Source organism: Scyliorhinus torazame, chromosome 8 (assembly GCF_047496885.1).
Source record: "Scyliorhinus torazame isolate Kashiwa2021f chromosome 8, sScyTor2.1, whole genome shotgun sequence".
NCBI lineage: Eukaryota > Metazoa > Chordata > Chondrichthyes > Carcharhiniformes > Scyliorhinidae > Scyliorhinus > Scyliorhinus torazame.
In genome coordinates this window covers 119,440,788-119,462,835 of record NC_092714.1, presented here as the reverse complement: position 1 = coordinate 119,462,835, position 22,048 = coordinate 119,440,788, and the positions used below count along the sequence as shown (strand labels likewise).

Below are 22,048 nucleotides of genomic sequence, written 5' to 3'. Positions count from 1 at the left end.
GGATAATGTCCTGTAATTCTGGAAAATCAGGAGTCCAATGGATTTGGGCTGCCATGCTATTTAGTTTCAATCCTCCTTGTCCATTGCAGAGCCTTCAGGAATCAACAATTCCTGGGCACTTCTGCAAGCAACCTGGGGGAAAGGAATTCATAGGGAATTCTCAAAAATGAATATGGAATGGTGAATTTGAGGTTTTATCAGCTTCTCACTGTTGTCATACTTTCCTGGAGATACATCCAATCACTCTTTGAAATATCAAGATTTTGTGTGCTTACCCTCTCTCAACCATCCTGTTAACATAGGAATAGGGGAACAGGAGTCAGTCATTGAGTCCCTCAAGCCTGGTTTGCCAATCATGTAGAACTTGGCTGATATGTATCTCGATTTCATTGACAAATCTTTGATGTACTGTGTCTTACAAGCTACCTTAAAGTCATGCGATGAAATCTCCTGGAATTCAGTCAACCAGCATTGGTAAACTTACATGTCCTTGTGTCATCAGGAAATGAAAGAAAAAGAAAGTGTTATTCATAGCGAATAAAGTATCATCATATGTTTTATGTATCTATGGGCAGCAAATTAGTTATCGGAGCTGAAATGCTCTGCACTAGCTGTTGTAATGTATTTAAGGGAGAGCAGCATGCCATTAATGGAAAGGGAATGTGTCCATTGATCCCATCTCCGTTTCACTTTGTCCTGTGAACAGAATACAGCACTGATCTCTTCAAGCTATCTCCCATGTATTTCCGTTATTGTTCAGTCTTGGCCAACAGACTACCTCTATTGCGAATCTTCTCATTCAGTCTATGCCCATATGTGAGTGATGAAGTTGTTGAAGAATATCAGGTCACAAAGATTCTGGTAGAATAACCTGGATAAAAGCAAATTACTACGGATGCTGGAACCAGCTTTGACAAAGAGTCATCAGACTCGAAACGTTAGCTCTTTTCTTTCCCTACAGATGCTGCCAGACCTGCTGAGATTTTCCAGCATTTTCTCTTTCATGGTAGGATAACGTTCCTGCCTTTCAAAATGATTTCCCACAAGAAGCCTAGCTCATCCTGATAAGGCTAAAATTGTGTGACATGTTCATGGACACGCTGAATTAAATCAGGGCATCCTTCAATGATGGTTTTCAATAGTTTCTTCTATAAATCAGTTTTCTTTCTACTGGTAAACCTATTCTAATGCATGATGTTACAGAGAACACAGACCTATGCAGGTTTTTCCATCGGGTCCTAGCTGCAATCCAGGCGATGGACAAAGGCAGCGGATCTCTCTCTTCACATCTTCACAGCCGTACTGACAGTTTGCCATGGCACAGGTCCTGGAATCTAAAACCCAAATGTGCACAAACATTACCCACGTCAGTACTTAGAAAGTTGTCTTTCCCTATTTTATTGGGTGATTGAAATTTAAGCCTGATGCTGATGCAAGTTACATAGGGACAATGAGTTTTGTACTGGGAAAAATATATAATTTATTTCAACATTATTATTCCTCACAATTCCCTAGTAAAAATGACAAGTGAAAAGTGCATTCTCTATTTGAACTCTGTCTTTGTCGACTGAAAGGCCAAGAAGGTTGATTGGGAAAGGATTGAACCGTGATTTGTTAGTATTAATTTTTCTTTATGGTAAAGTTAGTTCATTAATTTGTCATTTATAGTGGATGGAACAAATTCTTATCAAATGCAACTATTGAGCTTAACAGTAATTAATGAATTAATTGATCAATTAAAAACTGATAAATTAATTATTGCAAATTAAAGAAGGTTTCCACATCCAGTTATGCTAAATATCTGTCATCCTGCCATCAACAAAGATGGTGGATTCCATGTTGCCAATATTGTTGCTTCACTGGCACTGTGCATTGGAGTTCCTTGGTGCTGTGCCACAGTCTGGTAAAGCATGAATTAATACCTGTGACTGCAAACCAGTGAATTCCTGACTTATGCCAGGCTGTTTGGAATTGAGGCATTTTTCCAAAAGGAGATACAGAAATTTGAGGGCAAAGGAAATGACTTCTTATCACTCTAGTTAGCTTCTAGTGGCAGTGCCAGTGGCCTGGCAGTTGATTCTGTCAATGGTGTTTATTTTAAGAAATCCTAGCTCTACTGCTTGGAACCCCTTGCCCAATTCCCAGTGTATTTCCACTTATTTTTCTATCTTCTCAAAACCTAACATTTGGACCAAATTTTTACTCTCGCACCATGGCTCCACAGTCATTCATTCCTCTCCAGGCCACAGGACACTTTATCCACAGGGCACTATGGAATTGGGTGACATGCTGTTTTTACATCCTGCCCAGTAGTAACCTCCATTGCTTTCAATCGGGTGGGAATGAAGATTGCACCCAATCCTATCAGTTTCTCAAAAAGCATATAAGAATAGAATTAAGACCATATACGTCTTCCATCACAGAAACTTTGAACTGCATGGTCATCTGCTGAGGACTAAACCTACTATTGAACCCAGCTCTGTAATAGGGCATCTAAAGACACCTTCCATTAGTTAGACGTTCCCTTGCACCCTTTAGTGCTGAAGAAAAGTTGCGCACAGTAGAGAAAAACTGGACCTGAGTGAAGAGGGCAAGTCTTAACCAATACAATTTAAGAATTGGGTAATAAACCTTTGATAGGAGGAAAAGGAGGATAAATTCAATGTCAAATCAGGTACAGAAAGTGAAATAAAGAGAAGGAAATAATGTTTGGATTAAGAGAGAGTGTGATTGAAAAAGAGACGTATAGGAAAAACAATATTGTCCCAAAAATACCAGAAGTCACACTGAGTGTTCTAATGTTTAAAACTATTTAGGAGCTTTACAATATAAACTTAATAGATGATCAATCCAACAGAAATATTTAATAACAACATTCCAAGGATGTTTTACTCACTAGTACACATGCCATCTGGAGTCAGCATATAGCCATTCAGGCAGTAGCACTTGTAGCTGCCATGTGTGTTCATACATCTGTGTTCACAGGGCCTTGGCTTCAGTCCACATTCGTTAAAATCTGTAGCAGCCAAAAAAACATTGGCGCAAAGACTAGAATAGCTGAAAGAACTGCCTTCATTTGTTTGACAAGATGATTTTTGACATTATTGAGTAGCACATAAATGTGCAAAGTGTTCAAACACATTTGAATGGGGTAAAGCCATTAATGTTCAAATGTATAGGAGAGATAGAAGATTGCCCCCTTGAATTGGTAGGTGGTTGCATCACTGAGGGGGTGGGGGGAATGCCACTCTGAATAAAGTACCTAAAGTGAGGCCCAGAACATAGCTATTAAGAAGTTTAGTAAGCAGGCTGGAGGCGAAGCTGCCAATGAGTACCTACGTAAAATCTGATTAATGGGCGGCACGCTAGCACAGTGGTTAGCACTGTTGCTTCACAGCTCCAGGGTTTGGTTTGTGGTATTAACAATGCGGCCACCGAGAGAAAGTTGTTAGCTGAGCCAACATTGACTTTTCAACAGGCCATTCAAATAGTATTGTCCCGAGAGAGCGCAGAACGGGGAGTGCAGGAGCTACAGGGAATGGAGGTGCACGCCTTGGGACGCAACCCCTTCCGTCCAAAACTATGATGACCCCTGTTGTTTATGGATGCCGGGGGGGCGTTTCCCACTTATCGTGGTGCACGGCCATGGGCCCAGCCTGGTGGGTTGGGACTGGTTGCGCCATTTGCGACTGCAGTGGCAGCTCATCCTTCAAACGCGTTCTGGAGGGTTGACGGAGGTACTAGAACGGTACCCAGATGTATTCCAGCCCAGCTTGGGGAAAATAAAAGGGGCAGTAGCCCGTATCCAAGTCGAACCAGGAGCCATGCCGTGCTATTTTCGGGCGTGCCTGGTGCCTTACGCCTTGCTAGAGAAGGTAGAAGGGGAGCTCACTCGTTTGGAGTCCTTGGGTATTATCAGGCCCGTCCGTTTTGCTGACTGGGCAGCACCAATTGTACCTGTAATGAAGCCAGATGCCACAGTTTGCTTGTGCGACGACTGTAAACTTACAGTGAATACGGCTTCCCGGCTCGACCGATATCCAATGCCTCGCATAGAAGATCTCTACGCGAAGCTTGCAGGTGGACTCTTGTTCACAAAATTAGATATGAGTCACGCCTACTTCCAGTTGGAGCTGGACCCTGCCTCACGGCTATATGTAACTATTAATACACACCGAGGGCCGTTTGAATATACACGGTTGCCCTTTGGGGTATCCTCTGCCTGCGCTATCTTTCAATGCGTCATGGGGGGCACCTTGAGAGGTTTGCCGCATGTTGCTTTCTACTTAAACAACGTTTTGATTACAGGGACGTCGGAGCAGAAACATTTGGAAAATTTGGAGGCTGTCCTTAGACGCTTTTCAGAGGCTGGGGTTCATTTACGTCGTACACGTCTCTCAGGCGAAGGAAGTAGTTTACCTGGGTTATCGGGTGGACCGCAAAGGTCTGCACCCCGTCACAGAGAAGGTGCGCGCAATTCAACAGGCCCCCTCCCCAACTGATACTTTGCATCTTCGTTCTTTTCTCGGGCTTGTAAACTATTACTGGAAGTTCCTCCCCAATCTGGCAACTACGCTGGTCCCGTTGCATCTGCTGCGAAAGAAGAATCACACCTGGGTTTGGGGTCAGTTGCAAGAAACCGGTTTCCGGTGGGCAAAACAACAATTGTCGTCATCTGGGTTACTAACCCACTATGATCCTAAAAAGCCTTTGCTCATCACATGCGATGCCTCCCCATATGGTATTCGGGCTGCCCTGTCCCACAAGCTGGAGAACGGGGCAGAGCGGCCGATAGCTTTTGCCTCCCGCACATTGACTGTAGCGGAAAAGAAGTGCACGCAGATCGAGAAGGAGGGCTTGGCGGTGGTCTCTGCGGTGAAACGCTTCCACCAGTATGTGTACGGCCGCCACTTCACTATCGTGACTGATCATAAGCCTCTGCTGGGACTTTTCCGAGAGGATAAGCCAATACCACCCATTGCTCCCGCACGGACCCAGCGCTGGGCTTTGTTGCTCGCTGCCTACGAGTATTCTCTGGAGCATAAACCAGGGACCCAGATAGCGAATGCTGATGCACTGAGCTGATTGCCTTTGTTGACCAGACCCATGTCGACCCCCTTGACCGGTGAGGTGGTTGCAACCCTAAATTTTATGGACTCCTTGCCTGTCACGGCATCACAGATCCGTGAGTGGAGCCAGATGGAGCCAGTCCTGTCAAAGGTTCGGCACATAGTCCTGTATGGTGGGCAACATAGACAGCTCCCAGACGAGTTGCGGGCATTTTCCTCCAAGCTGTCAGAATTTAGCGTGGAAGATGGTATCCTCTTATGGGGGACGCGTGTGATTGTCCCGGAAAAGGGACAGGAGCTGATACTAAGGGGCATCCGGGTGTGACCAAAATGAAAATGTTGGCCCCGTTTTATGTCTGGTGGCCAGGCCTCGACACCGACATTGAGAAGGTGGCCCAAAACTGCTCCATTTACCAGGAGCATCAGACGCTTCCGCCGGCCGCGCCCCTACATCACTGGGAATGGCCAGGGCGGCCTTGGGTGCGCTTGCATGCGGATTTCCACCTGGCGTCCAATGGGTTAGCGGAGCGCGCAGTGCAGACATTCAAACGGGGCCTAAAGAAGCAGTCTTCTGGGCCTATGGACACGAGACTGGCTTGTTTTTTTGTTTTCATACAGGACCACTCCACATGCAGTGACTGGGGTAGCTCCCGCGGAACTCCTAATGGGCCGGAGACTTTGCAACCGCCTTAACATGGTTTTCCTGGACATTTGCGCAAAAGTACGTCACACTCAAGAACGGCAGGGACGTGGCCTTTCTTGGCATCGGCCGATTCGGCAGTTTGCGCCTAGTGATCCAGTGTTCGTTCGAAATTTTGTTGGTAGTGCCCAGTGGGTCCTTGGCGTAATCTTTCGCCGAACGGGTCCTATCTCATACCAGGTGCAAGCCCAGGGTCATCTCCAGCGCAAACATGTAGTCCACGTTCAGTCCAGAAGACCGTTTCTTCCAAAGATTCCCCGCCCCCGGAGCTCACTTCTACAGTCACAGAGACCTGACACAGTGGAGAGAATTCCTCACAATCTTCCTTTGGTGCCGCACTCAAAGCCTGCGCAGGTCGTTGCAGAACCGTGTGGAGATAGGGATGCCAGGATGATGGAGGCACTGGACTCCGACTCCGAGATGGAGACACAGGGCGCCTCAGAGGGAGGTCCTCAGGCCCACGGGCCCTGTATGTACAACCGCCGTTCATCACGGAAGCGCCGTTCTCCACCTCGTTACACGCCGCCCGATCCAGCGCCTTGTGCAAATGGTGTCCAGCCTGCGGCAAAATGAGTCCGGCGCCCTCCTACGCCAGGGTCTTCGGTAGATTCCTTGGACTTTGGGGGGGGGGGGGTGCTATAACCTGCCTGCTTACCACTGGCTGGGGACTAATGACAATCTGTCTATCCTTAGGGAGTATGAGCTTCCCCAATGAGGGGGAGCGGAGAAATCATTCGCAGATTCCCTGCATAAATAAAGCTGGCCAGTATGGAACCAGCTAGAGAGGAGTGAGCAGCAAGGGAGTTACTGCTACTGTTGTGTATATATATATGTTATTGTAAATAAATGTTATTTCTTTCTATTCTACAACTCGTGCTGGATTCTTCGTGACCCTCACAAAATGGAGTCTGCAAGTTCTTCCCGTGTCTGCGTGGGTTTCCTCCGAGTGCTCCGGCTTACTCCCACAACTCCCGAAAGACGCGCTTGTTAGGTGAATTGGACATTCTGAATTCTCCCTCAGTGTACCCGAACAGGCACCGGACTGTCGTGACTAGGGGATTTTCACAGTAACGTCATTGCAGTGGTAATGTGAGCCTACTTGTGACAATAATAAAGATTATTATTATTATAGTGGGAGGCAGGAGGTGAGTCATCAAAATCAGGAATACATGAAGGGAGGAGGCTGGGTGCAGGTCCAGAACATGTAGGCAGAGAAATGGGAAAAGTATTTGGGAGCCTGTGAACTGAACAAAGGGAATGGGAGAAGACAGGCAGCTGAATTTGAAGATTATAATTACCATTCCACCCGTAGCCTCAACCTGGGAACAAGAGAGGGAGTTAGTTTTTGCTTAAAGGTCACCAAAGTAAATGTGCAGGCTTGACCTTGGTGCTTTATAGCTATTTATTGTAAAGTTGAAACAGTATCACAGAGCGAGAATAGGGTGAACTGTAACCTTATGTTCAGCTTTCTAATAATAGTACAAATGTAATCATAATAATGTAACATTACAGTGTGTATTGTTGCCATCTGAAAGTGTTGACCATGTAACCCATTAAATATGTGAGCAAAACTGTACTGTGTCAACACAGTGTTATTTAATGTTGAATGTCCTCACAATCGCTGAAAGTGGCTAACATGCTTGGCACCATGTTAGCATTCAGGGATTCAAAGTTCACCTTGTTGGGTGAAGTGCTCTTCAATTATCTCCCGGCCTCCCAGTAAATATCAGGCTATGGTTTCATTCAACTTAAAGTAAGTTCTGGGGCAACTGACTTGGCACTCACCTTGGTTACATGTTTTACCAGTAAATCCTGGGTAACATTTACATTTATTTGCAGCAATACATTCTCCATGTTTACATCCATGTTCGCAGACAGCTGAAAATAGAATAGAAATGTAGCATTTGAATTTGACCAGCTCTCATATTTAATAAAACAACATTTGTATTTCAAAATTACCAAGGAAGTTGGGCCAGATATTGAAATATGACTGTGCTCAAAAAGGAATTCATTTACCAACCTGCCACAGGGACAAACATAGCATTTGTAACACTTAAAAGTTACTAATCCTGGGCGGGATTCTCCGCAATCAGCACGATGTTCGCCGACCGGCGCCAAAAATGGCGCGAATCAGTCGGGCATCGCGCTGCCCCAAAGGTGCGGAAGTCTCCGCATCTTGAGGGGCCGAGCCTTCACCTTGATGGGCTAGACCCGCGCCGGACTGATTTCCGCCCCGCCAACTGGCGGGAAAGGCCTTTGGTGCCCCGCCAGCTGGCGCGAAACTGACTTTGCCGGGCGGCGCATGCGCGGGAGCGTCAGCGGCCGCTCACGGCATCCCCGCGCATGCGCAGTGGAGGGGGTCTCTTCCGCCTCCGCCATGGTAGAAACCATGGCGAAGGCGGAAGGAAAAGAGTGCCCCCATGGCACAGGCCCGTCCGCGGATCGGTGGGCCCCGATCGCGGGCCAGGCCACCGTGGGGGCACCCCCCTGGGGCCAGATAGCCCCACGCCCCCCCCCAGGACCCTGGAGCCCGCCCATGCCACCTTGTCCGCCGGTAAGAGAGGTGGTTTGATTCTCGCCGGCGGGACAGGCATTCCAGCAGCGGGACTTCGGCCCATCCGGGCTGGAGAATTGCCGGCGGGGGCCCGCCAATCGGCGCGGCGCGATTCCCGCCCCCACCGAATACCCGGTGTTGGAGAATTCGGCAACCGGCAGGGGCGGGATTCACGCCAGCCCCCGGCGATTCTCCGACCCGGCGGGGGGTTGGAGAATCCCGCCCCAGAATCTGCAACTCAGCACAAGTAGAATGTGCAAGTTAAATTCTGCTGAAGGGTTTCAACCCAAAGTCCTAACTTATTTTTTTCTCTTTTGGGTAGATGATGAACGATCTGTGAAATTTTAGCCACTGGAATCTGGAGGCGAGAAAATAGGACTGGACTCAACTGGAACCAGGGGCTGGATTCTCCAGACCCCCAGCCGCGTGTTTGTCATCAGCACGCCCTTCGCTGGTCGGGGGATTCTATAAGCCCGTCGCTTGTCAGTGGGATTTCCCATTGAAAACACCCCAAGCCGGTCACCCAGCAGACCAGGACCAAGAAACAGGGTCCCACCTATCTGCCCTGCAACGCTTTATCTGACCTGCCCGATCGCTGCCCCGGCCGGCCAGAAGACCTCCCCGGTGCTGGACACCCCCACCCCCCACCAGGGCGGCCGGGGATTGAGCCCACAGCCGCCGCGCATGAGTCCCGACTGGCCAGACATGGTTAGAACCACGCCGTCAGGAACTCAGCCGTTCGGGACCGGAGTATCGTTGGAAGGGCCTCTGGCAATGACACCCAAGCCGCGCGTCGTGATTCGCAGGCGAGCGATTCTCCGGGGACCAGAGAATCGCGGGAGCGGTGCCGGGCCCGATTCTCGTGTAAAAGTTGATTCTCTGCCCCCGCTCTGAACGTGATTTCTGCGCGGGGCTGCAGAGAATCCTACCCGATGTCTCTCAAGCCTAAATTGTGTCAAGGAGATGCCACTTTTTATCAAATTCAAAACCAACTGGAGGTGAGGTAGAGGATGGATTAGAATTGGAGAGCTGTTGATGCACTTTTTGCTGCCCTTCGACATTCATAGAAAGCTGATATGTGATGTGTTGGGTGTTCTGGATCACAAACAAGTCACCAACACTGGAAGTGGTGCAACTCTATTTTATCATAAGGTTAACTATATTAACATACTTGAACTGTGGGTAAATGCAATACCAGCTTTAACTGTTGACCGTTGCCGAGTCCTAACCAGGTGATGCACTCAGCACATGGTGAATGTCTGTGTTGCAGGCTGTGAGCTCTGTGCTCCGAGCTGGCTGCTACTAGAATGAGCGGGAACTCTCCTGTCCCCTGTCTTTATAGTGCGTGTGCTCTCACTGGTGATTGGCTGCGGTGTTGTGTATGCTGATTGGTCCCACTGCATGTCCATCAGTGTGTGTGTGTGTGCCTGCACCATGATATGCTGATGTATATTATGACATCCCCCCTTTTATATAAAGAACATGTGCCTGCGTGACAATAAATATCATGTAGTGAATGTACCTGACTATGTGTGTGCGTGTTATTTACATGACTATGTACATGAGGCTAATCTATTTACACGGGAAGGTGCCTGGTGCCGAGAAATAGCGTGTCACACCAACAACGAAATGAACATTATAAACAAACTACTGGAACGATGAAACAGGATAACAGAACAGATCAAAGTGTCCAACATCGTAAAACTCAAAGTCTCAGGTGGGTGACGAATTCTGGTTGACCGCCTCAAGGGTGGGTCAGGAGCCACCGGCTGAGGAACGGGCTGGGCCACGGCAGAGTGAGGAGGATGTAGAGTATTTGGAATCTCCACATAGTCCAGGTTGGGGACAACAGGAGGCATGGCACCAGGGGAGGATCATGTAGCGAGCGTGGAATGAGACGAAGGGCACGCCGATTGCGGCGGCGAATGGAACCATCTGGCAGACGAACCAGGAACGAGCGGGGAGACACCTGCCGAAGAACCACAGCAGTTGCAGACCAGCCACCCTCCGGAAGATGGATGCGGACGTTGTCATCCGGCGCCAGAGCAGGGAGATCAGTCGCCCGAGCGCCATGCGCCGCCTTGTGTTGTGCACGAGACTGTTGCATCCGCTGAAGGACCGGAACGTGGTCGAGGTCTGGGACGTGAATGGATGGCACCGTGGTCCTGAGGGTGCGACCCATGAGCAGCTGGGCTGGCGACAGGCCCGTGGAGAGTGTGCCGAACGATAGGCCAGCAAGGCGAGGTAGAAGTCGGATCCTGCATCGGCAGCCTTGCAGAGGAGCTGTTTGATGATGTGGACGCCCTTTTCCGCTTTGCCATTGGATTGGGGGTGCAGGGGACTGGATGTCACATGCACAAAGTTGTACCTGCTGGCAAAGTTCGACCATTCCTGGCTCACGAATAGGGGCCATTGTCCGACATCAAAGTGAGTGGGTTGCCGTGATGAGCAACGGTCTCCTTGCAGGCACGGATGAACGTCGATGATGTGATGTCATGCAGGCGTACGACCTCCGGGTAGTTCGAGAAATAGTCTACAATCAGAGCATAGTCCCTGCCGCGCGCATGGAACAGGTCAACGCCTACCTTAGACCAAGGGGACGTGACCAACTCATGGGGCTGTAGGGTCTCAAGTGGTTGGGCCGGCTGGAACCGCTGACAGGTGTGGCAGTTGAGCACTGTGTTGGCGATGTCCTCATTGATGCCGGGCCAGTACACAGCCTCTCGGGCCCTCCGTCGGCACTTCTCCACGCCATGATGGCCCTCGTGTAGCTGTTCCAAAAAGAGCTGGCGCATGCTGTGCAGGATCACAATGCGGTCCAGCTTCAGGAGGACACCATCGACTACTGCCAGATCGTCTCTGATATTGTAGAACTGCGGGCATTGACCCTTGAGCCACCCGTCCATCATGTGGCGCATGACACGCTGGAGTAGGGGGTCAGCCGCAGTCTCGCGGCGAATGTGGATAAGGTGTTCATCCGTGGCCGGCAGATTGGAGGCCGTGAAGGCCACATGGGCGTCAACCTGGCAGACGAACCCCTCTGGGTCACACGGGGTGTTGACTGCCCTGGTCAGAGCGTCGGCTATGATCAGGTCCTTGCCCGGGGTGTATAGGAGCTGGAAATCGTACCGCCGGAGTTTAAGCAGAATGCGCTGGAGGCGAGGGGGTCATATCATTCAGGTCTTTTTGTATAATGTTGACCAGCGGGCGATGGTCGGTCTCGACAGTGAATTGGGGGAGGCCGTATACGTAATCATGAAATTTATCGACCCCAGTCAACAGGCCCAGGCACTCCTTTTCGATCTGCGCATAGCGCTGTTCCGTGGGGGTCATGGCACGTGATGCATATGCAACGGGGGCCCATGATGTGGCATCATCGCGTTTCAGGAGCACCGCCCCAATGCCGGATTGGCTGGCATCCGTTGAAATTTTTGTTTCCTTCGTGGGATCAAAAAATGCCAATACCGAGGCCGTGTTAAGCTTGGTCTTAAGCTCCTCCCATTCGTGCTCGTGGGTGGGAATCCATTGGAAGTCTGTCGTCTTCCTGACCAGGTTCCGGAGAGCTGTGGTATGGGAGGCGAGGTTGGGGATGAACTTCCCCAGGAAGTTGACCATGCCCAAAAATCGGAGGACCGCCTTCTTATCAGCTGCCTTCTGCATGGCCGTGATGGCTGCCACCTTGTTCGCATCCGGCCGCACACCTAACCGGGAGATGTGGTCCCCTAGGAACTTGAGTTCCGTCTGGCCGAAGGAATATTTGGCTCTGTTGAGGCGAAGGCCTTGGTCCCGTATTCGTTTGAAAACGCGCTAGAGGCAACTGATATGCTCCTGCGGTGTGGTGGACCAAATTATGATGTCGTCAACATAGATGCGCATCCATGCTTTTGATTCGGGGACAGCCTGTTCTTTGTTCTAACAGCGACTCGAAGAGGCTCCCTCAGGTCCTCGGTGTCACTGGACTGCGGGAAGTCGGAATCGGATTCGGTTTGTGGGTAGGTAACTGCTTGTTGCAGGGTTCTTCGGAGGTTTATTTCATTTCCTGGTTCAATCTGAGGCATTGTGCTGTCATTCCAGGTGAAGGAAGGTTGTTTTACAGCTTTAAAAGATTTTTTCTTTGATTTGGGACGTTTCCCCTTTAAATGGGCGTGGTCCGGGGCCTCTGACATCATGACGCGCGTGACGTAGCACGTAGGAGGCATTTGCACATGCGCAGATCGTGGTTCCTTTACTGATGGCCGTATTCGTGATTGCGCATGCGCGGCGTGGCTCAACTGCGCAAGTGCAGTCCCTTTAGAAAGATGGCCGCCGACCAAAATCGTTCTCTGCTCCGGGATTTCGGACTCGAGGTGAGTACTGGTGCTTCTCTTACCTTTCCTTGCTGGTTGGAGTATGTTTTCCTCACAGTATTTGCCGAATTTGTCCAGGACTGCCTGGAAGTCGCTCCTGTTTTGCCCCTTGGAGAACTTTAATTTTTTTAAGATTTCTTCTGCTCTGGCACCGGTGATGGTGAGGAGACGCTTTGTTTTTTCAGAATCGGCTACGTCTTCTAGTTCGGCTGCCAGCAGGAAGATTTCAGACTTTTGCGGGAATGCCCGCCAGTTTTCGCGGAGATCGCCATGGCACTGGAGCTGCTGCGGAACCCAGATCTTGAACATCTTGCCTTGGTATCGTTGCTGGTTGTCACTGTACGCTGAGTAGCCGGCGATGCGGAGAGGCGGCGGCGGCGGGGTGATGTTCTCCATACTGCAGGATGCCGGAATGCTGATTAGTTGCAGGTGGGTCTCAGAAGTGCTAGTATGCAACCAATCCTGGTATCATGATGTGTTGGGTGTTCTGAATCACAAACAGGTCACAAACACTGGAAGTGACTCTATTTTATTATAAGGTTAACTATATTAACATACTTGAACTGTGGGTAAATGCAATACCAGCTTTAACTGTTGACCCTTGCCTAGTCCTAACCAGGTGATGCCCTCAGCACATGGTGAATGTCTGTGTTGCAGGCTGTGAGCTCTGTGCTCCGAGCTGGCTGCTACTAGAATGAGCGAGAACTCTCCTGTCCCCTGTCTTTATAGTGGGTGTGCTCTCACTGGTGATTGGCTGTGGTGTTGTGTATGCTGATTGGTCCCACTGCATGTCCATCAGTGTGTGTGTGTGTGGCTGCACCATGATATGCTGGTGTATATTATGACAATATGAACATCCAGGAAATGATGTGTCTCTAAAAAGAGTGAAATTTGACAATTCCGCTGACCGTCATTTGACAAATCACTCATGTCTTTTAATTTTATTTTTAATGCATTTTCAGGAGATGTGGGATCACTGGCAAGACTACAATTTATCAGCCACCAGCTGCCACCTGCAGTCACAAATAAGCCTGAGCAGTAAAAGATAGAAGGCTTCTTTCACTAAAGGGGCATTAGTAAACCAGTGGTGGTTTATGCTAATTTAATATCATTGTGGTTACCGTTAATAATTACAGCTTCTAAAAAAAACAGAATTCAAACTCTCCAGTTGTTATTGTGACACTTAAACTCACTGACTAGGATTTCCGCAATTCCTTTGGGATTCTGATACCTGGACCAAATGGGAGCATTGAGCCCTCCAGATACCAACCACGAGGCAATATTATGGCAATACTCCCAGAGGCAGCCTCCTAATTGGCTCTCTCTGTGCTGTTGTCCAATTAAACTGAGCAGGCCGGCTCTCGCTACTGCAGGCCCAATCAGGGGACCGGCAGCTGTGAAGTCTCAGCAACTCCACCGGGAGAGGCCAGCGTTGCCGAGGCAGGGAGGTGCGCTTAGAGGTGTAAAACTAAATTAGTAATGCAGTGTGGGGAAGGTCCCATGGCATGGAAGAAAAAGACCTTTGGCAGGGTTGGGATTGCTGTTGGGGCCACAAGGTCATTCATTCCAACATTCCTGAGAATGGGGCATGGAGCCTGGGCTCCGATGACCATCCAGATTGCCACAGAAAGGCCTTGGGGCAGTGGTGGTGGCAGCTCCTCTCCTAACAAAATGCAACTGAGCCCAAAGAATTGTCTCTAATTGGGCTCTGATCTACTTAATTTGGCTACTTGCCTCCATGTAGCAGGAAGCTGATCCACATCTCAGCACACCCCTGGGAAGTTTCCCTAGTGGCCAGAATACATAGGGCAGCCATCCTGCCAAGGCTCCTGGCTATTCCGCATTCTCCCACCCAACCAACACCACCACCCCCTCCCCCCACCCCCTCCAACCTTATCCCATGAGGATGGGAACATTCTGCCCATTGGTTCTGGATTGAGTGCCAGCCTTTAAATTGGTACGCCAGTGATACCATCACCACACTGCCATACATGTACGGCTGTTAAATGAGAACAAGATGAGACCCTAGCTTCAAATGTCAAAAAGGCAGCTCAGATCCACTGTGCACACATGAAGTAAGACCAGTTTCTGGAATGAGGTACCGTAGGGTTACTGGAACCTGTGGAACTATACACTAAAAGGCTTATTATTCTTGCGCTTTCACCGCACACTAACTGTACGCTGACACTGGGCTGCTCAGGTCAAGTTGTGGTCAGCTCATTATGACATGGCCAGCAGGCACCTGTGCAAATATTATCATAGTTTGTGTGTTTTTAGGGGGTGGGCGCGGAAATTAAGGCCCCGGATAGCCAATTGGAGGAAAACTGAGAAGTGATTGCAAACAAGCTAATTGCTCCCCTTTCCAATTTCAAAACCTGTGGTTGCACCAAATTTTGAACATATATTTCATACAAAAACAGAATGCACTAAAAATATAATAAAACATTATTAAACTTGCAGAATCGGCAATTGGCAAATGAATTTCAATCTAAAAGGTGTGATCGGTGGATTTTAGCAGGAAGAATATGAAGGCCACCTGCTTCTTTGGTACTATGCCCGGATATTCACAGAATTGGAAGAGGTGGTAAGATGGATACAGAACTGGCTTGGTCACAGAAGGCAAAGGGTAGCATTAGAAGGGTGTTTTTCTGAATGGAAGGTTGTGACTAGTGGTGTTCCACAGGGATCTGTGCTGTGGCCTCTGTTGTTTGTAGTGTACATAAATGATTTGGAGGAAGATGTAGCCAGTCTGATTAGTATGTTTGCGGATGTCACCAAGGTTGGTGGAGTGGCAGATAGTGTTGAGGATTGTCAGAAGATACAGCAGGATAGATAGGTTGGAGACTTGGGCAGAGAAATGCCAAATGGGGTTTAATCTGGCCAAATGTGAGGCAATGCATTTTGGTAGGTCTAATATAGGGGGGAAATATAATGTAAATGGTAAAACGTTTAGGAATATAGAAAGTCAGAGAGATCTGGGTGTGCATGTCCACAGATCTTTGAAGGTGGCAACACAAGTGAACAAGGTAGTCAAGAAAGCATACGGAATGCTTTCCTTCATTGGATGGGGCATCGAGTATAAAAACTGGCAAGTCGCGCTACAGTTATATAGAACCTTGGTAAGGCCGCACTTGGAATATTGCACACAATTCTGTTCACCACACTACCAGAAGGATGTGGAAGCTTTGGAGAGGGTGCAGCGGAGGTTTACCAGGATGTTGCCTGGTCTGGAGGATGTTAGCTATGTGGAGAGGCTGAATATACTCGGACTGTTTTCATTAGAACTATGGAGGTTGAGGGGTGACCTGATAGAGGTCTACATGATTATGAGGGCATGGATAGAGTGGATGAGCAGGCACTCTTTCCCAGGGTGGAGGGGTCGGCCACCAGGGGGCATAGGTTTATGGAGCAAAGTTTAGAGGAGATGTGCAAGGCAGGTTTTTTATGCAGAGGGTGATGAGTGCCTGGAATGTGTTGCCTGGGGAGGTTATGGAAGCAGATCCATTAACGGTGTTCAAAAGGCATCTTGACAAACACATGCATAGGATGGGTATAGAGGGATACGGCACAAGGAAGTGCTGAAGTTTTGACAACGGTTGGTATTATTACCGATACAGGCTTGGAGGGCTGAAGGGCCTGTTCCTGTGCTATATTGTTCTTTGAACTCTGGAGCTACTTAAAAATGGCGGGCAGAATGCGATTCTAGGATTCTCGCCCCCATTTTTGATATTTCCCCCCACGCATCCCTCCCAATTTGTGCTGGTACAGGATAAAGCTCGCTACCCACATCCTGCGCTCCTGACCTGGCCGGCTCCACGTCAGGGTAAGGCATTTCCTAGCTCCATGCAATTTTCATGGAGCTGGGCCAGTTTCTCCCTGACCCATGGTTCACAGCCCCACAGAGGAGGCATCAGTCATAGTCTGGAGTCAGGAACCCGTTGAAAAGTAAATGTTTTCACTAATGGGGGGAGACCAGAAATGAAGCTCATAAATATAAAATCACCAGTAATAATTCCAATGGGGAACTTCAGGAGAAAGTTCTTTATTTCAGAAGAGGTAATGCTGTAGAACATGCTTGCAGAAAGAACAGTTGAAATGAATAACAAGACTGAGGAAAGGGGAAGTACATGTGGGAAAGATATAGAAAGATGTGCTGATCAGATTAGATGAAGAAGGATAGGTGGAGGCTCGTTTTGAGTCTAAATGCCAGTATAGACCAGCTGGACTGAATGTCTCTGTGCTGTTGACTTGATGTAACTTTAGTTTTTAAACAAAACAATAATTTCATGATGTTCCAGGCTATAGCTCCAGCCTGGAGACCCCATATCATATCTACCAGTGAGTTCTCCCAGTGAGCCAGAGAAGACACAGCCAGAGAGAGACACAGCTAAGAGTGAGTTTGGGAATTTGAATCTAGGTGGGAATTGAATTAAATCAGTAAGGCAGCTCCTTTTAAATTTCAGGAATTTAAATTAATTTAAATTAAGCTAGAATTGTGCAGTGTAGGTTAAGAAGAGCTGCCCCACCCACTCACATAACTGATTGGCAGTTAAGTGTCAGTCACTTAAATCTACCTTGATCTAAAAGCAGGTGGGGGAGGGGAGTCAATTCAGGACAGTTTAAAAAGAGCAACTTGTAAACTCACTCCCAGTGAGTTCTCCCAGTGAGCCAGTGAAGACACAGCCAGAGTGAGACACAGCTAAAAGTGAGTTTGGGAATTTGAATCTGGGTGGGAATTGGAAGCTGGGTGGGGAGGAAGTGCTTTTTATCCCTGGTACGTGACTGGTAAGTAGTGTTTCTGTTTCTTTTCATTGATATATTTATTTATTTTTTTCTTCGTTGTTTATTTATTTATTTAATTTTGTGGGGGGGAAATTGTAATTGTTGAAGGTAACCGAAGGTTTAAGACATGGCAGGAGATCTCAGACCCATGTCATGCTCCTCGTGTGCGATGTGGGAGCTCAGGGACACATCCACTGTCCCTGGCGCCTTCACGTGCAAGAAGTGTGTCCAGTTGCATCTCCTGTTAGACCGCTTGACGGCTCTGGAGCTGCGGATGGACTCACTTTGGAGCATCCGCGATGCTGAGGACATTGTGGATAGCACGTTTAGCGAGTTGGTCACACCGCAGGTGAAAGGTACTGAGGGAGATAGAAAATGGGTGACCAAAAGACAGAGCAAGAGTAGGAAGGCAGTGCAGGTGTCCTCTGCAGTCATCTCCCTGCAAAACAGATATACTGCTTTGGATACTGTTGAGGGAGATGGCTCACCAGGGGAAGGCAGCAGCAGCCAGGTTCATGGCACCATGGCTGGCTCTGCTGCGCAGCTGGGCAGGAAGAAGAATGGCAGGGCTATAGTGATAAGGGACTCAATTGTAAGGGGAATAGACAGGCGGTTCTGCGGACGCAATCGAGACTCCAGGATGGTATGTTGCCTCCCTGGTGCAAGGGTCAAGGATGTCTCGGAGCGGGTACAGGACATTCTGGGGGGGGGGGGGGTGAACAGCCAGCTGCCATGGTCCACATAGGCACCAACGATATTGGTAAAAACAGGATGAGGTCCTGCAAGCTGAATTTAGGGAGCTAGGAGTTAAACTAAAAAGTAGAACCTCAAAGGTAGTAATCTCAGGATTGCTACCAGTGCCACGAGCTAGTCATAGTAGGAATGTCAGGATAGAGAGGATGAATGCGTGGCTCGAGAGATGGTGCAAGAGGGAGGGATTCAAATTCCTGGGACATTGGAACCGGTTCTGGGGGAGGTGGGACCAGTACAAACCGGACGGTCTGCACCTGGGCAGGACTGGAACTGATGTCCTGGGGGGGGGGGGGTTTGCTAGAGCTGTTGGGGAGAGTTTAAACTAATGTGGCAGGAGGATGGGAACCGATGCAGGAAGTTGGAAGGTAGTAAAACAGTGACAGAAATAAAAGGCAGTAAGGGGGAAAGTGTAAGGCAGAGAAGCCATAGCCAAAAATCAAAAAGGGCGACAGTACAAGGTACAGTGACTGAGGGGAGCTCAGTGAATAGGACCAGGAATACTAAAAGAAATAAAACGGGAAGTGAAAACATTAATGGTAAGCGACGCGGCAGGTTGTTACATGAAGATATGGGTTCAACGACAAGGAAAATTAGGAGAAAGGTTAAGAGGAAATATAACTTAGGAGAGGTTACTGATCGAGATGTTAAGATTCAGAACAGAGGTAAAAAAGCCAACATAAGTGTACTTTACCTGAATGCTCGTAATATTCGGAATAAGATAAATGAGTTGATGGCGCAAATCATCGTGAATGACTATGATTTAGTGGCCATTACTGAAACATGGTTAAAGGATGGTCACGACTGGGAGTTAAATATCCGAGGGTATCAAACTTTTCGGAAGGACAGAGTGGATGGTAAGGGAGGTGGTGTAGCTCTGTTATTTAAGGATGACATCCGGGCAACAGTAAGGGATGACGTCGGTGCTATGGAGGATAAGGTTGAATACATTTGGGTGGAAATCAGGAATAGTAAGGCGAAAAAGTCACTGATAGGAGTAATCTATAGGCCACCAAATAATAACATTATGGTGGGGCAGGCAATAAACAAAGAAATAACTGATGCATGTAGAAACGGTACAGCAGTTATCATGGGGGATTTTAATCTACATGTCGATTGGTTTAACCAGGTCGGTCAAGGCAGCCTTGAGAAGGAGTTTATAGAATGTATCCGCGATAGTTTCCTAGAACAGTATGTAATGGAACCTAAGAGGGAACAAGCAGTCCTAGATCTGGTCCTGTGTAATGAGACAGGATTGATTAATGATCTCATAGTTAGGGATCCTCTCAGAAGGAGCAATCACAATATGGTGGAATTTAAAATACAGATGGAGGGTGAGAAGGTAAAATCAAGCACTAGTGTTTTGTGCTTAAACAAAGGAGATTACAATGGGGTGAGAGAAGAACTAGCTAAGGTAGACTGGGAGCAAAGACTTTATGGTGAAACAGTTGAGGAACAGTGGAGAACCTTCCAAGTGATTTTTCACAGTGCTCAGGAAAGGTTTATACCAACAAAAAGGAAGGACGGTAAAAAGGGGGAAAATCGACCGTGGATATCTAAGGAAATAAGGGAAAGTATCAAACTGAAGGAAAAAACATACAAAGTAGCAAAGATCAGTGGGAGACTAGAGGACTGGGAAATCTTTAGGGGGCAACAGAAAGCGACTAAAAAAGCTATTAAGAAGAGTAAGATAGATTATGAGAGTAAACTTGCTCAGAATATAAAAACAGATAGTAAAAGTTTCTACACAGTGGAAGACACAAATAACATGCCAGTGACTGATGGAAATGAGGCTATGACAGGTGAGGACCTTGAGAGGATTGTTATCACCAAGGAGGTAGTGGTGGGCAAGCTAATGGGGCTAAAGGTAGACAAGTCTCCTGGCCCTGATGGAATGCATCCCAGAGTGCTAAAAGAGATGGCTAGGGAAATTGCAAATGCACTAGTGATAATTTACCAAAATTCACTGGACTCTGGGGTGGTCCCGGCAGATTGGAAATTAGCAAACGTGACACCACTGTTTAAAAAAGGAGGTAGGCAGAAAGCGGGTAATTATAAGCCAGTGAGCTTAACTTCGGTAGTAGGGAAGATGCTGGAATCTATCATCAAGGAAGAAATAGTGAGGCATCTGGATGGAAATTGTCCCATTGGGCAGACGCAGCATGGGTTCATAAAGCACAGGTCATGCCTAACTAATTTAGTGGAATTTTTTGAGGACATTAACAGTGCGGTAGATAACGGGGAGCCAATGGATGTGGTATATCTGGATTTCCAGAAAGCCTTTGACAAGCTGCCACACAAAAGGTTGCTGCATAAGATAAAGATGCATGGCATTAAGGGGAAAGTAGTAGCATGGATAGAGGATTGGTTAATTAATAGAAAGCAAAGAGTGGGGATTAATGGGTGTTTCTCTGGTTGGCAATCAGTAGCTAGTGGTGTCCCTCAGGGATCAGTGTTGGGCCCACAACTGTTCACAATTTACATAGATGATTTGGAGTTGGGGACCAAGGGCAATGTGTCCAAGTTTGCAGACGACACTAAGATAAGTGGTAAAGCAAAAAGTGCAGAGGATACTGGAAGTCTGCAGAGGGATTTGGATAGGCTAAGTGAATGGGCTAGGATCTGGCAGATGGAATACAATGTTGACAAATGTGAGGTTATCCATTTTGGTAGGAATAACAGCAAAAGGGATTATTATTTAAATGATAAAATATTAAAACATGTTGCTGTGCAGAGAGACCTGGGTGCATGAGTCACAAAAAGTTGGTTTCCAGGTGCAACAGGTGATTAAGAAGGCAAATAGAATTTTGTCCTTCATTGCTAGAGGGATGGATTTAAGACTAGGGCGGTTCGGCTGCAATTGTATAAGGTGTTAGTGAGGCCACACCTGGAGCGTTGTGTTCAGTTTTGGTCTCCTTACTTGAGAAAGGACGTACTGGCACTGGCGGGTGTGCAGAGGAGATTCACTAGGTTAATCCCAGAGCTGAAGGGGTTGGATTCCGAGGAGAGGGTGAGAAGGTAAAATCAAGCACTAGTGTTTTGTGCTTAAACAAAGGAGATTACAATGGGGTGAGAGAAGAACTAGCTAAGGTAGACTGGAAGCAAAGACTTTATGGTGAAACAGTTGAGGAACAGTGGAGAACCTTCCAAGTGATTTTTCTCAGTGCTCAGGAATGGTTTATACCAACAAAAAGGTAGGACGGTACTCGTTGGAATTTAGAAGGATGAGGGGGGCATCTTATAGAAACATATAAGATTATGAAGGGAATAGATAGGATAGATGCGGGCAGATTGTTTCCACTGGCGGGTGAAAGCAGAACTAGGGGGCATAGCCTCAAAATAAGGGGAAGTAGATTTAGGACTGAGTTTAGGATGAACTTCTTCACCCAAAGGGTTGTGAATCTATGGAATTCCTTGCTCAGTGAAGCAGTAGATGCTCCTTCATTAAATGTTTTTAAGATAAAGATAGATAGTTTTTTGAAGAATAAAGGGATTAAGGGTTATGGTGTTCGGGCTGGAAAGTGGAGCTGAGTCCACAAAAGATCAGCCATGATCTCATTGAATGGTGGAGCAGGCTCGAGGGGCCAGATGGCCTACTCCTGCTCCTAGTTCTTATGTTCTTACCCCTTGGGTAACCTAACCATTGTATTCACCTCTGCATCCAGGTCAATGGGCAGAAAGCTTGGGCTAAGGAAATTCCTTGTGTGGGATATAACCCACGTGAGACCCTTCATCTCTGATATTGGAGTCCATAGCTTGTACAAATAAAAGCCTGCCTGAGGACCTGGCATATATTAGGTACCACTAAGATTGTTATTGGTCATCTTAAACGTCCAGATCCCACCAG

At 47.8% G+C, this 22,048-nt stretch overlaps 1 protein-coding gene across 2 annotated transcripts in view; it reads right to left on the bottom strand.

The window, feature by feature from the left end:
* egfl6 (EGF-like-domain, multiple 6) overlaps positions 1-22,048 on the bottom strand; it is a 123,282-nt gene that overhangs the window by 66,447 nt on the left and 34,787 nt on the right. For both annotated transcript variants that reach the window (XM_072514091.1, XM_072514092.1), the window contains 3 exons: positions 7,555-7,647; positions 2,897-3,016; positions 1,215-1,334 (listed from right to left, as the gene is read on the bottom strand). In XM_072514091.1, coding sequence (XP_072370192.1) covers positions 1,215-1,334; positions 2,897-3,016; positions 7,555-7,647 — 333 coding nt within the window. The remainder of the gene's footprint in view (positions 1-1,214; positions 1,335-2,896; positions 3,017-7,554; positions 7,648-22,048) is intronic.